At 38.1% G+C, this 14,583-nt stretch overlaps 2 protein-coding genes across 3 annotated transcripts in view; one reads left to right on the top strand and one right to left on the bottom strand.

The window, feature by feature from the left end:
- poc1b (POC1 centriolar protein B) overlaps positions 1 to 2,092 on the bottom strand; it is a 44,882-nt gene extending 42,790 nt beyond the window's left edge. The window contains exons 1-2 of the mRNA XM_032577329.1: positions 1,987 to 2,092; positions 970 to 1,054 (exon numbers count right to left, since the gene is read on the bottom strand). Of these exons, the coding sequence (XP_032433220.1) occupies positions 970 to 1,054; positions 1,987 to 2,001 (100 nt within the window). The 5' untranslated portion in view covers positions 2,002 to 2,092. The remainder of the gene's footprint in view (positions 1 to 969; positions 1,055 to 1,986) is intronic.
- Positions 2,093 to 3,000: 908 nt separating this feature from the next.
- On the top strand, positions 3,001 to 14,271 carry cep41 (centrosomal protein 41). Of its 2 annotated transcripts, none has more exons than XM_032550674.1 (11): positions 3,001 to 3,112; positions 3,395 to 3,458; positions 4,941 to 4,988; positions 5,125 to 5,186; positions 5,461 to 5,524; positions 6,005 to 6,149; positions 10,269 to 10,432; positions 10,504 to 10,571; positions 10,666 to 10,780; positions 12,409 to 12,624; positions 13,331 to 14,271. In XM_032550674.1, the coding sequence occupies exons 1-11, from the start codon at positions 3,080 to 3,082 to the stop codon at positions 13,447 to 13,449; spliced, it is 1,098 nt and encodes a 365-aa protein (XP_032406565.1). In that variant the 5' UTR covers positions 3,001 to 3,079; the 3' UTR covers positions 13,450 to 14,271. The 2 variants fall into 2 exon arrangements, with proteins under 2 accessions (XP_032406565.1, XP_032406564.1); XM_032550673.1 differs by having other exon boundaries at positions 5,452 to 5,524.
- The last annotated feature ends 312 nt before the right edge of the window (positions 14,272 to 14,583 follow it).

Here is a 14,583-nt window from a genome sequence, read left to right as displayed (position 1 = left end):
TTCCAGGCTTATAATGCTACATTGTAGCACAATCAAATAACTATGTTACCTTCAGTTATAAAAATACTATATATATGTAAAATATGACTTTAAAATATGTTGCTGGCCAGACTGAAGGAGGTGAGTGGGGGAGTCTTTAATATTTTGATTTTTTCTTTTAAACAACTTCTCATCATCGTTTCATTCCACACATGAAGATGCGTTAAAGAATTTCAGAACGTGGTAAACCAGGGACAGTTTGCTACATAGAGCTGTGGTGTCCAGACTATTCGTCATGGGGAATGAAAACGTCAAGCTGAAAGTAAAAACAACATTGCAGAAGCTATATTTTTTTCTTTTCACCTTCTCAACAATAAACTAAAAACACTATATTTTAACAAAACAAAGCAGTCTGATTTCTGTAGAAAATGTAAGTCGTCAGAAAAATGAAAAGGCTCTTTCTCACCATTATTTCATTTAGCCATGTTTAATAAATGGGAGTGCCCAAGTCTGTTTATGGTCCTATTTATTGTCAAATTACATTAAAAGGAAAAATGTGATTGATAATAGACTACTATTTACATTTCATATTTTAGGAATTTTTAAGTTCGTCTATCTTTTTTTGAAAAGTCTCCCATCCTTAAAACTGCACCTTAACATTTTTGTGTCTCCATAAGCCATCGGAGCTCCCATCAAATTTATGCCATTCTTGAACTGTGGTTGAGGGCCACACAAAATCATTCCGAGGGACACAAATGGCCCCCGGGCCACACTGTGGACAACCATTATGTAAAATACTATTGAATAGTACTTGAATATAATTTAATTAGATTAATTGAACACCACTTGAGTGGTCATTAGCCATGATATACTGTGGTAAGTTATTTTACATCAACCAGGCTATAGACAGAGATAAAAAAAAAAAATGAATTAAACTTGAATACAGTAAAGCATGTAATGGATTGCAAGTCTATTAGTACTAGCATTTACCCAGCTGGTTTTGGTTTGGATTGAAGTCTGCACAGGTGACAACATCTTTATGTCCCCTGAAGTGTCTCTCTAGAGACGGATCATCCTGTGAAGACAAAGACCAGGGGCAGAAATATCAAATTCTCACGTTTTTTTCCTTTCTTTATTAAAATTTGCATTTCCCCGGTTCAGCGTTGAACCGTTTCACTCAAAAGTGTACACACCGGTGTTCAAAATCCAGTTTCAGGGACTTAAAAAATGACAACATAGAAAATGTACTTTGGCCCAGATTTTCACTGAATAATTCAACAGAAAAACAAACAAACAAACAAAAACCTTAATTCTAAAACAGCAATAATCTGATTGGGTAAGTATTCACAACTTTAAACCAATACTGAGTCCAGACCTGGCTGATATCTCCCAAAACTTTGTATAAAAACGTGTTACGGACTTAAACTTCTAGCTCACAATTCCAAAATAGGTTTGGCACATCAGACACACCAAAGTGTAAACACCCTGCCCTCACTGAAGCATGGCGGTGGTGGCATCATACTCTATGATTGGCATTCTTAACATTAAACTATTCTGAACACCTGACAGTTCTATGTGTAGATCTCAAATCTGTAGAGAAGGTGTTATTCAAGGATTGATCAAATATCTGCAGCTCATAGCTAAACCGTCAGGCCAAATATAAACCAATTATAGTTTGCTTTACTTCCCACCTGTGCTGTTCAGCCTTCTTGTGTTAACACCATTTTTAATTCATAACATGGTGTTTGTTTCTATTTGAATACATAGTGGAGGCTTTCACGTCGGCCCCATTAAAGTGATTATCGTGCACGAGAAAGTAAAAGCGGAGTTCCATGGACTTATAAAGATGTTTGTGACATCTTTCTCCTTTCTGGAAATCGTCTTAGCGCTGACAGAGCTAAGACGAGTCCATAGCGATTTCCGTGCCCGCCACCGGCGAGAGTTCTCCGTGTCTGCGCCAACTGCTCGCTAACCCGACAAAAACACGCCCAAAACAGGGCCACTCACCAGAACAGATCCCATTTTAGACAACCGCAGAGCGAACTGACGTTATCTGGCGATTTGAACAGACCCGCTGCACCGCTCCTCCATGACTGTCAACGCAGCGCCCACAATGACCGCGTCAGACCTGACAGGTCGAGCCCAGAGAAGGAGGAACGTGATGCTTTTAATGGCGAGTCAAGGAATCTCCGCACTGATCGATTTAGAGTGCAAAGAATTTTCATGTGCTACAAAATTCTTGCTTTCCCTCTCGAATCATAGATTTAAATCCAAAATTAGTGTCTGGCACCGGGCTGCTTTATGTCGAGTTAGTTGAACAGATTCGTTCGCAGAATCTGTTTGAAAGTGGGAAGTTTCCGTGCCCGAGCAAAACGTTTAATTGCACAAAACTGAAGTCATTAGTTTTACTTAAAACCACTATGACAGCTCTTGTATTGTCACTTAATTGTACTAATATTTTTAACACTGTTTATTAGGTTCTTTCGATGAAAAAAAAACCCAATTCACTTCAAATATATTTTATTAATCCCAAAGGGAAATTAAATGTTGTTCCAACTCATTAATTTAGATTCTTCAAATAGTTGTTGAGGGTCGAAAGACATCTAAAGATATATCAAAAGATGTATTTAATACTTTTTTTTAGTTCTCTGGTGATTTAACTGGAATACACGCACGTGTATATTTTCATTAAACAACATATACATTCAAAAATGAGTTTTCTAACAAAGAAAAAAAGGCTCCCTATCCTCCTAATGCTTCGTGTTCCTTGGTTGAAATAAGAGCGATACATAATGTTATGATAATATTTTTATTGATTTTATCATGGTACCAAGTTACAAAGTTAATTAAATAGTTGTGAAAATATTAATTGTGTGTAAATATTATGTGTAAAATTATGGTTAAAAACTATTAACCTTACAGACCGAGGGGACCTGAATGCCGCACGTCATAAAGGTAGAGCGTCTTTCGCTGCTTAGCAACTGGTCAGACTGCTCCGCGGAGAAAGAGATGCTGCGATTGGCTTCTGGAAGATTTGTAGCGAATCAACGTTGGCTTTACTGAAGGTGGAAGCTGCTGTTTAGTATTTCGATTTGAAAATATGTCGCTGACTCGGGGCATCGGCAAAAACGAGGTAAAGTCAGAAAATACAAGGTTACTTATGTTTTCTTATCAAACAAACAAGCCTAGTTAAATCTCTCTCCCACGCTGCAAACATAGCGGCGAACTGGAAAAAACATAACGTAGCGAAGCAAGCATGCTAACAAGTTAGCTAGGTTGTTTCCATATCAACGGTAGCCCACCGTTAGCTTGATCATATTTAACAGGCAGCTGGGGTTTTCCCCCAAAATGCTCTGATTTCATGTTTTGTCGCTAATATAAAGCATTAAACTGCTCGCTTCTCTCCTTTACGCAGTACATGAAGAAAAGGATACCCAGAAATGAAAAGTATGCCCATGTCAAAACCAGGCTGGACACAGGTACGTATGTCAACCATTTCAGAAGCAGAATGATATGTTGTGGTAAAAAATAAAATTCGCTATCACATTTAGGGTTCAATGAATAATGACAACATAAAAAATGTATTTATAGGATACTTTGAATTATTGTACTCCAACTTTAACACAACATATCCGTATTATATTTTATTTGTTAGCACAACAAACAAAATGATAAATCTGCAGTGCAGCAACACTAACTAGATGGTGTTCAGTGTTCTGGCAGAATTGTGGGATTTTTCTGTCTTTGCGGTTTGCAGATATAAATATTAGTCCTTTACTTTGACTGGGCCGCCGTGAACCCCTGATTCTTTTCTTTTTAGGCGTCATGTTGTGAATATGGTGATGTGAATGGAATCATTGGCTTTATAATAAGAGCAGTTCTGGTCAGCATTCAGTTTCTAGGCAGATTGTCTTTCATCTGCTTCTCTATACTTTTGACATCTAGCGCTTGTCCTTTTTTGCTATATTTTGAGCACTGCACCTTCTGACCCTGCAGTGAATCGGCCTGCATGTTCTTCCCTGGACTTTGTGTTAACACACCTGCTTGCTCCAGACCTTCTGCTTTCATAGGGGTTGTCACACACATTGAGGATCAGTAAATCTGATGTATTTCTTACGCCTTTCTGCTACTTTGCCACTTATATGGAACCGAGGATGTACTTAATTTAACTTTCCGTCCAGCTTTAGACTTTGTCTTCGTTTTCTTTGATTAAAAGAAGTGTCACAAATTTGTGGTGTGGTTCTTGCTCTTATTGTTAAATTGAAAAGAGATCGTGAGCCCGATAAAGACCAGATCATTGTCATCATTTCCTGATATATAAAACTATGGAAGCAGGTTTCTCTCACGAAGGAAAAAATAAAAGTCTAACAGGAAGTCAAAATTAAGAGCTTTAAAGTCATATTAACAAGAATAAATGATAATAATAATTAATTAATTAAATTTCTTATGATGTGCTTTATATTGCATATTTAAACAAGTCATAATTTAGACTTATTTCAGAAATAAATAATTAAAAATGATTCAAATTTGAAATAATTTCCAGCAGAAATGCGTCATCATCACATAATTATCACCATAATTATGTAATGATGCTGAATCTTCTAATTATGACTTTCTCTCTCAAAATCCTTATATTGAATCTCATAATTATGATGTTCAATTTCTTAATAATGAGTTTCTGTCATTTTGTTTTGGAATTTCATAATTATTTCTTCCTCAAAATTATGGCTTTGTATGAGATATTTAAGACATTGAAATTTGATTGTGACTTTTATTCTTGCAATTATGACTTTCTGTTGGACTTATTTTTTCTTTCATGGCGGGAATGGCCTTCCATATCAAACCCTAGAATTGAAAGAGAGGCTTCTTTGTAAAGCAACTGCATTTTTGTTGCTCCTCCTCTCAGAAACATTGATGGTTTTCTTCCTTTATTCTCTCCATTGTGCTGCTGTCATCTGTAGGATCGAGCAAAACAAAGTACATGGAAAGACTGGAGGAGATGAGAAAAAGTAAGAAACCACATCCAAAAACATGATTTTTTTTTTTGTTTTCTTTTTTGTTTATTTTAAAGTTGAGTTACTAAAGCATTATGATTTATTAGACAAATTTTTTTTTATTATGTTTCTTTGTCCTCTTCTATTTAAGACTACAGGTATCGAAAAGGCGAAATCTTCAAGAGGTTAAAGGTGACGACCTTTGCTCAGCTGGTGAGTATCAATGCAACAACAGCTGGCACACAGACCCAGCAAAGACTGTTTTTTTATTTATTTATTTATAGATAGAATTGAATTTTTTTATTATTATTATTTATTTTTGGACCTTAATAATCGATCAGATCAGTTGATTGATGATCTCCAGACTGATGGCTGTATATTATTATTTCCTCATAGGGTATGATCTAGTTTATCTGTGTGTGTGTGTGGGCTTGTGTGTGTGTGGGCTTGTGTGTGTGTGTGTGTGTTTTCCACCTAGGTACTTCAGGTGGCTTCTGTTTCAGACGGGGATCAAAGCAAGGTCAATGATGAATCAATCAACACCCAACAAGGTAACGCTTTAGGCTACCTGCGTAGGGATGAGCATTTAATTGTATCATTTATCACTTATTGTGAAAATGTTCTTATCACGATGCAAATTATAATTTATCATTGTCTCGATAAATTTCAACGAATAACTTAAAGAAACAAAACAAAACTGGCACTATTATCCATAAGAGTGTTAGTAAATTTCAGTAAACTTGAAAATCTGATGAAGTACAGTTATAGTGTAGTGATATAAATCACACTACTTTTTTAACTAAACAGTGTCATGAAGAAGCCTGTTTCAAATGGAAACATTTTTCTAGAACAGTTCTTGTTTGTGGTGCTGTGACGGCTTTTCCATGCGGTCACAGCCCCCTAAAAAAGAAGTAGTAAATGGCCCTTGAAACTTAATTTTTATTCTTATCGCAGTAGTACCAAAAGATAGATTATTAGTAGACATCGGCCACCCCTAAGTTAGCGCCATGATGTCTCAAACTGCCTTGCAGACGGTCTGTCAGTCATCTCTGAGGCAGACCTGGAGTGTGAGTCTGAGCGGGTCAACGGCTTGTCGCTGGAGCTGCCTCTGTCGCAACAACACGACGCAGGAGACCGCAGGGATGGCTGCCACACCGCCAGGTCAACACTCCTCAGGTAATGAGCAGCCTATGGGGTTGCTCCGAACTTTACCAAACCCTGCTGTGATTGGTCAAGCCACGGCAGACCCACAGGTTAGCACTGTAGAGGATGCTTAAATACTGCTCAGTATGTGTTGTTCTTTCAGCAGATGGATTTTTTCGAGTCTGCATACTGCAGTTAGAGAATAATCGATTACTAAATTAGTTGACTCTTTTTTTTAAAAAATACTCAGTTAATTACAATTAATCGTTTCAGCTCTAGCCTGCTCTCTATACACTTAACATTGTTTTGGTTTTTTGTGTCCATTTTTTTCTCCGAAGAGTTTTTGCGGCGCTAGTGGCTCGTATTTTTTCTACAGTAGGCAGACAGGAAGGAGGGTGAGGAGAGGGGGGAGGACATGCGGCAAAGGTCGCCGGGACCGGGAGTCGAACCCGCGACGTCCGCGTCGAGGACTAAGGCCTCCAAACGTGGGGCTTGCTAACCCCCTGCGCCACCACAGCACGCCCCCACTTAACATTGTTAATAGACTTTTCACCACTGCAGCCAGTGAATTGATGAGCAGGTGTTAAGTTGTTGGTTCGATCTTATAGAATTATGTAAAATTGACCTTTTTTAGCTTTACATCATGTTATAAAGTTATTACCTCATCAAAAATATAACTGGAGTCTTGTCCTGATTCTTTTATGCATGTTTAAAAGAATCCTAAATCCTTTGATTTAGAAATCAAAGGATTTAGAAATCCTTTGATCTCCCGTGGCAACCATTCAGCTGTGCAAAACTCCTAGGTGGGCGTAGCTCCACCTTCGACAACGAAGCTCCTCCTCTGAGCTGCAGTTTTCCAAACTTCCTCCTCACAGAGCAGCTCTGCCCTGCTGCTCCCCCATTCAGCTCCTTCAGACTAGCCAGCAGCAATTAGCAAACACTTGGTGGAACTGTGCATCTAGTGACCTCATTATAGGAGTTACTTCTCAGTGAAATGTTGATAAAAACTTTGTTAACGGGTTAATACAGGAGCCATGTTGTAATGACTTCCTGAGGGTGGAGTTTTGGAGTTTCAGAAAAAGCAGCAGTTTTTAAAGAGACAGAGACCCAATTTCAAGGTGGTAAATTACAAAGTAAAATTTATTTTATGTAATAATTGATACATACAGCATTTTATAACTTTAATTTTATTAGGTAACACAGTTACGTTATTGGGATAGAAAATTATACCATGTGGCTGGAATATACATAATATTGCCCCTTTAATAAACATATCTTTTAGGTTTGGCTACATTTTGGAAAAGATGATTAAAAGTCCTACTAGTATCATGTCTGCAAAGTGGGCAAACATTGTCATAAAACCCAAATATTCAGTGTCACACAGCCTCCCCTGTGTGATTGAGGTTTAAGCCACCATATGTCTGTAGCTTTTGTGCAGCTCTCTTTCTAACAACAGAATTCGCCAGCGGACAGACATAAACCTTTCTCAAAAGCTTCCTCACCTGTATCTCTACCCCATTCAGCTAGAAACTGTGTCCCAGGTGAGTAACTCTATCTGACACCTGAGAGGGTGACAGACGGGGCCGTTGTAATGATAGAGCTGTTAGGTCAGCGTCACCTTGTGGGGAGAACAGATGGAGACGGGAAGTAGAGCCGTTAAGGGGTAAACATGCATAAAGGGGGAGGCGGGGTGATCTTCTGTTTCATCCTATGACTCACTTCTACAATAAAGTTTCAAAAGGTACAATAACACCTGCGTGCACTCTCTAAACAGTGCCCTCTGCTGGCTAGAATTTATATGGGAAGCAGATTCTATAATTACACCGTGTTCCAAATTATTATGCAAGTGAGATTTTCCTAAATGGTCAATGCAAATGATGGTCAGTATAATTTTCCAGTCATGAACTATTACAGTATAAATCAAATTTTACTGAACAAAGCTCCCCATGAGAACAGTATTTCTTTCAAAAATAAAAAACTCAAAATGAACTGTTCCAAATTATTATCCACAGCAGATTTTCTAAACATTTTATGGATTATAAAGAACTGCAAAAGGTCATTCTTTCAATGTGCAGCATTAAGTGGTCACATGTACTAAAATCAAAAGCTATTTCAATCAAAAACATCTTAACAGACCGAGTTCCATGTTAACATTGGACCTTCTTTGATATCACAGCACAATTCTTGATCCATTGAACTTGTGAGTTTGTGGAAAGTTTCTGCTTGAATTTCTTTGCAGGATGTCAGAATATCTTCCCAGAGCTGCTGGTTGGATATGAACTGCATTCCACCCTCTGATCTTCTGCTAGAGGAAACTCCAAAGGTTCTCAGTAGGGTTGAGGTCAGAGGAGGATGGTCACCACACCATGAGTTTCTCCCCTTTCATGCCCATAGCAGCCAATGATACAGTGGTATTCCTTGCAGCATGAGATGGTGCATTGTCATGCATGAACATGATTTTGCTACTGAAGGTACGGCTCTTCTTTTTGAACCATGAAAGAAAGTGATCAGTCAGAAAGTCCATATTCTTTGCTGAGGTCATTTTCACCTTCATGGACTCTGAAGGGGCCGACCAGCTCTCTCTCTCTGTCTCCCTCCTCTCTCTCTCTCCATGATTTCAGCCCAAAGCATGACTCCACCACCTCCTTGCTGATGTCACAGCCATGTTAGGATGTGGTGGCCATCCACCACCAATCCACTACTGTGTCCATCTGGACCATCCAGGGTTGCACAGCAGTCATCAGTGAACAAGTCTGTTTGAAAATGAATCTTCATGTACGGCTGGGCCCACTGCCACCGTTTCTGCTTGTGAGATCTGGTTAGGGGAGGCTGAATAGTAGGTTGATGCACAAGCCTCTGGAGGATCCTCCACCTTGAGGCTCCAGCAGCTTCAAATAACTGTTTGCTGCTTTGTAAGGGCATTTTAACAGCTGCTCTCTTAATCCGATGAATTTATCTAACAGAAACTTTCCTCATTCTGCCTTTATCTGTACAAACCCATCTTTGTTCAGAATCAGCCACAAATCTCTTCACAGTACGATGATAAAGCTTCAGTTTTTGTTAAATATCTAATGTTTTCATATCTTGTTATACGGCACTACACTATCTAATGATTTTCATCAGTAGAGATCCTTTCTCTTTCCCATATTGCTTGAAACCTGCGGCCTGCTTAATAATGTGGAACATCCTTCTTAAGTAGATTTCCTTTCATTGAGCTCACCAGACAAACTAATCAACCAGCTCTCTGAAATTAATTATAGTGATTCAAAGAGCCCTGACACACAAAACCATCTATAAATTTAATAGCACAACAAAAAAAGTAATCTTTATGACACTTAAATCCAATTTGCATAATAGTTTGGAACACAGTGTAAAATTTCTTGTAAATACTAATCTGTAAGCAATGATGCAGATGTGGAAGATCAAAGCTTTTCTTTGGGTTTTATGCAACTTTTCTTAGGTCTGTTGCAATAAATAAATTAATTGCATTATTATTTAAAACAAGCGCAATAATTTTCCATTTGCATAATTTCCTCTTTTCTCTCTCTTTTCTACCAAAGACCTGACGACAAAGGTCTTCAGTGGGATGCTTTGGTCTCAACTAGAAACCATCTTTTAAGGACAATTATGTTGAAAGAAAATGTCTAATTCATGTTATTTGTTGTTTCTGCTGTTTGTTTATTGTGGATATTTAAAATTAATTCTAGTTCTGTTGTTAAATGTTCATTAGAATTTAAAATGTATTGATCTTTGAGAATGTCCTGACATTGTTATGCCATTGGGAAATCATCTCAAAATAACAATATTATTGTTTTTTGCAATATGCTTTGGGACAATCTATGGTCCTTCAAAATTTGTTATCGGGACAGCTCTTTTTGTTTTTTTTACTTCAAATTTTCCACCTTTTTATTATATTATAACCACAACCATCAATGTGTTTTATTGGGATTTTCTGTGATTGACTGACATAAAGCTCATCAAAATGGAGAAGTGGAAGGAAAATATAGCTGAATTTCTGTCATATAACCTGGAAAGTACCTGACAGACATTTCTATCTGGATTCATGTCTGGGCCGTTTCAACTCGGCCCAGACACTCTCTGGTCTGAACCTGAAAAGCCTGAAAAGCTTTTGCCTGGGTTGTTTCCTCCCAGCGTTATCAGCGGCGTTGGAGAGCTGAACGTGGAAGGGGCCAATCGGAAGACGGCAGAGTCCGTGTCACGCCCCTCCTCTGCCGACACTCCCTACCCGGACTGCCCCTACCTGCTGCTGGACGTACGCGACCGCGACCAGTACGACCGCTGCCACATCATCAGTGGTGGGTGGTGGAAACATCCTCTGTGGTCAGTAAAACCTTTTTCTATTTCTGATCCTCTGCCTTTCCTACAGCTCACAGTTTTCCCATCGCCATGCTGTCTCGAACTATGAATCCCTACACCAAGGAAGTGCTGGAATATGTATCCTAAAAAAAAACAGACATGCATATTTATTTTTTATTTTCTTCTTTATGTTATGATGTATTTCCACTTGACACCTTAACAGAGTTTGTAGAAAAATGCTGTGGGGAAAATCATCGTCATCTACGATGATGATGAGAGAATAGCCAGCCTGGCGGCTACCACCATGTGTGAGCGGGGCTTTGAAAATCTCTTCATGCTCTGTGGGGGTAAGAGCTGGCAATCTTTTTATCTTTCACAAAACCAAACTTAGCCTCAGAATTCCTGGTACACTGCAAAATCTTACCAAGTATTTGTGGTCTAGTTTCATGTGCAAATGCCCTACCACGTTGGAGATGTGACTAAGCTAACTTACAAGTAACTTTTCAGCAAGATGTAGGAGCTTGTTTGAACTCAACAATTCCGAAATATTGATGAAAAGGTTCTAGTTCCACTGGCAGATCATTTCACTTATAATATGGAGAAAAATGTCTTGCTGTAAGTGAAATAGTTTACCAGTGGAACTAGAACTTTTCAAGTTATAAAAGCAACTTTTGAATCAGTTTCAGTAATGACAGTTCTTTTCTGGGAGTCTGTCAGGCGGCTACACCTTACATACAGTACAGACCAAAAGTTTGGACACACCTTTTAATTCAATGAGTTTCCTTTATTTTTATGACTATTGACATTGTAGATTCACACTGAAGGCATCAAAACTATAAATAACACATGTGAAAATATGCACTAAACAAAAAAGTGTAAAACAACTGAAAATAGCCCTTATATTCTAGTTTCTTCAAAGTAGCAACCTTTTGCTGTGGTTACTGCTTTGCACACACTCTGCATTTTCTTGATGAGCTTCAAGAGGTAGTCACCTGAAATGGTTTTCACTTCATAGGTGTGCCCTGTCAGGTTAATAAGTGGGATTTCTTGCCTTATAAATAGTCATGAAAATAAAGAAAACCCATTGAATTAGAAAGGTGTGTCCAAACTTTTGGAATGTACTGTACATTTTTTTGTACTTTTTCCATAAGGACTTTGATTTTCATTCATTTTTTATTTATTTCTATAGCCTAGCCCTAAGCCTAATCTAATCCACTCACCTTAGTCCAAAACCTAACTGCTAACCCCAAAATACCAATTGTTACGTCCCACAAGGAGCTGGTGGGCCCCACAACATGGGAAGTGTTAGGAAAATAGCCCTTACAATGTATCAAATGCAAAGACACACACACACACACTTTTCTTTTCTCTCTCATCTTTAGCAGTTTATCAAGTAATTCTTTTTTCTAACTGCATGTCCAGCTACACGATAAACATTCTGTAAATTTTTCTTACACATTTTCGTCACTGAACAGCGAGTTTGCAAAAGCGTCTCTTCAGGAAATGATCGTGCAGTTTTCCCAACCAAACAGACGCACATTTAGTCTCTTAGTAAATAAAAGTCTTTTGTAAAGACTTGGTTCAGACATGTGGTGGCTGTTCATGTGAGATCCTGCTATCAGTGTCAGGCTGCCTGACATTAGTCAGTTAAACTTAAATATGAATAATTACCAAGCAAAAAAAAGGAGTTACGTCTGCATCATCTTTTATGCGATAAAACACAATGTTCGTTAGCTTGACTGTGCGTAATGTGACCAATAACCAGCAGCTGCTTCTCAAGTTCCTGTTTTCATAAACATGCAGCATTTAAGCGATTCATGAGCAGGCATTTCCTTAAAGTTTTTTTTTTCATTCCATTTCTCAGATTGCACCTCTTTCATCTAATTATTGGATTCCCCCGATCCTAAACCAATATTGTAGTTGAGCAATGTTCATGTTCAAGGGGCCAACGCTTTTCTCTTTCCTCTTCTCCAAGGTCTCAAGGTAATCGCCCAGAAGTTTCCGAGTGGAATGACAACCGGCTCCTTTCCAGAGTCGTACCTGTCCACTTCCAAACCCTCCAAGGCGAGGAAATCGTCTGTGGCCCGGCAGTTGGCGCAGGATGCCGAGAAACGCTGGAGGTTCACGTTGGACGAGCTGGATAAGATCCAGGAGCAGATGGAGGAGCTGATCATCTCCAATTACTCAACCAGTAAGACCGAAACCAGTCAGAAACTAAAAAAATCTATAATAAAGAAACTGAAGGTAAACTTAGAAATGTGAGAGTCGGTGGAAAGCATTTAGAAAGACTTACTTAAGGTCTCTTGTATAAAAATAATTTCTTATGCAGAGTTTCAGTTTATTTAAAGTTTTTGAGTCACTAATTATGTGTGCACCCATTTCGATTTTAGCTGATACCGATTAATATTATTTTTCATTATTTTTTTTCTTTTTGGCTAAAATGTTGATGAATGCAGCCTTCGCGTATTCTCACCTTCCTAAAACAAATGGTCTAAGTCATTTTTGCCAAAAGTGTATGTTTTTTTTGTTTGTTTGTTTGTTTGTTTGTTTTTTTTGCCAAAATCTCTTTTGGCATAAAATGACTTAAGCCATTATTTTAGGATGGTGACTATGTGTAGATAAGATCAGTGTATAAGATCAAACCATTCTCCCAAAATTACAGAAATTGGGACCAATTTCTTGTCTAAATGATTTATTGATGCATCCCTCTCTATAGTGGTTAGATAAAAATGAACTTATGCATCTATTCATTCATTAAAAAGCCTTGTCTGCTGTAAAATTTTGCAGCACATTCTCTATAAAATTCAGATTAAAGGTAAAATTTGTAGGGCATAAAACAACTTTTTGACTAAAGGAACTTCAATTTATTTTTTTAAATTTTTTTTTTCGTCCTGCAGGTCAGCTGTCCAGTCGCACATCATCCAGCAGCGGCCGGTCCACGGCCTCCAGCCATCAGAGTTCCTCCACAGCCGAGAGAAAGAGCTCCAGAGTTCAGAACAGCAGACCCTGGAAATGACCCTCCACCCCTCTGCCCCGCCTCTCCTCTCCCCCTCAAACAACAAGCGTACCTCCATCAGAAAGCCTCCTCAGGATTTGTGTTGATGCTTCTGGCTGCAGTGAGCAAACCAATTCCAAGAGGCGGACATTGGCTTCCAATGTTGCTGCGTTTTCATCACTACTGCTCATTTTATCCGCAGGTAAATGAGCTTTTTTTTGCAATTTTGGAACAAACCATTCTACCAACCACAACTGATAAGGTAGAGTACTCATATGTAGACTTAAAAATGAAATTTGCTGTCAAACTATAACCAAAATGTTCCTTGATGTCTTTTACCTGTTTAAGTTGCTATTCTGTATTTAATTATTTTATGTTTTGCATTGTGCCTCATCTGTGAAAAAGGCCTGTTTGCACTCTAATCTGTTAAGATTCTAACAGTTTTTTTTTTGTTTGTTTGTTTTTTTTTGGCCTTTCTATAACAGTTTCACTAACGAGTGTTGAAAATGCTGTGAATTATTGTATCATATGAGGTGTATATATGTTTTAATAGAGCCTGACTTGGTTGCTTAGAAACGTTTAGCTGTTCTTTTAGAGGTTTATAGCACACTTCCATAAACATACACCACTAGCCGTGAGCTGCAGCTGTTTTTGTGGTTGGAGTAACACTGACTGACTGACTGAGAATCAGGATGACAAAAGTTTTTTTTCCCCGTCATGCAGTATTCATTGTCTGGGGCCTTTGTGCGTTTGTTCTCTTTTGTCTTTAGTTCTCTTCTCTGTAAATACATCCACATTCATTCTTTGCAGAGCGCATTTGATTAAAAATCTGAATTTCTTCAAGCCTTTGTTGCAACAAGTGATGCTTACCTTAAATGAAGTGGTTGCTTAATTTTATTCATGAATAATGAATTTGACTTTTTTTTTTTTTTTTTTTTTTGCTGGAACATAATTGTTTCGTTGCATAATAAACACAATGTGGGAAAAAAAAATCTTTTAGACTGTTATTTCAGCATTGAGCAGACTTATCTTGCTTTGATGTTGACCTTATAAGTATAAGTTTGAATTAGTGAGATCCATCAAAAGTTAATACCTTACGACTTGGATTTATTTATTAGACTTACCTTATTGTCATTGCACCAAGACACAAATGCA

This window comes from Xiphophorus hellerii, chromosome 2 (assembly GCF_003331165.1).
Source record: "Xiphophorus hellerii strain 12219 chromosome 2, Xiphophorus_hellerii-4.1, whole genome shotgun sequence".
Lineage (NCBI taxonomy): Eukaryota > Metazoa > Chordata > Actinopteri > Cyprinodontiformes > Poeciliidae > Xiphophorus > Xiphophorus hellerii.
This window is presented reverse-complemented; position numbering and strand designations above follow the sequence as displayed.

Bases quoted from the DNA above. Each gene is read 5' to 3' on its own strand.
- cep41 (XM_032550673.1), top strand. From the start codon at position 3,080: ATGTCGCTGACTCGGGGCATCGGCAAAAACGAG. The intron at 10,433-10,503 runs GTGGGTGGTGGA...CCTTTCCTACAG, and splicing joins CCGCTGCCACATCATCAGTG to CTCACAGTTTTCCCATCGCC. The intron at 10,781-12,408 runs GTAAGAGCTGGC...CTCTTCTCCAAG, and splicing joins TCTCTTCATGCTCTGTGGGG to GTCTCAAGGTAATCGCCCAG.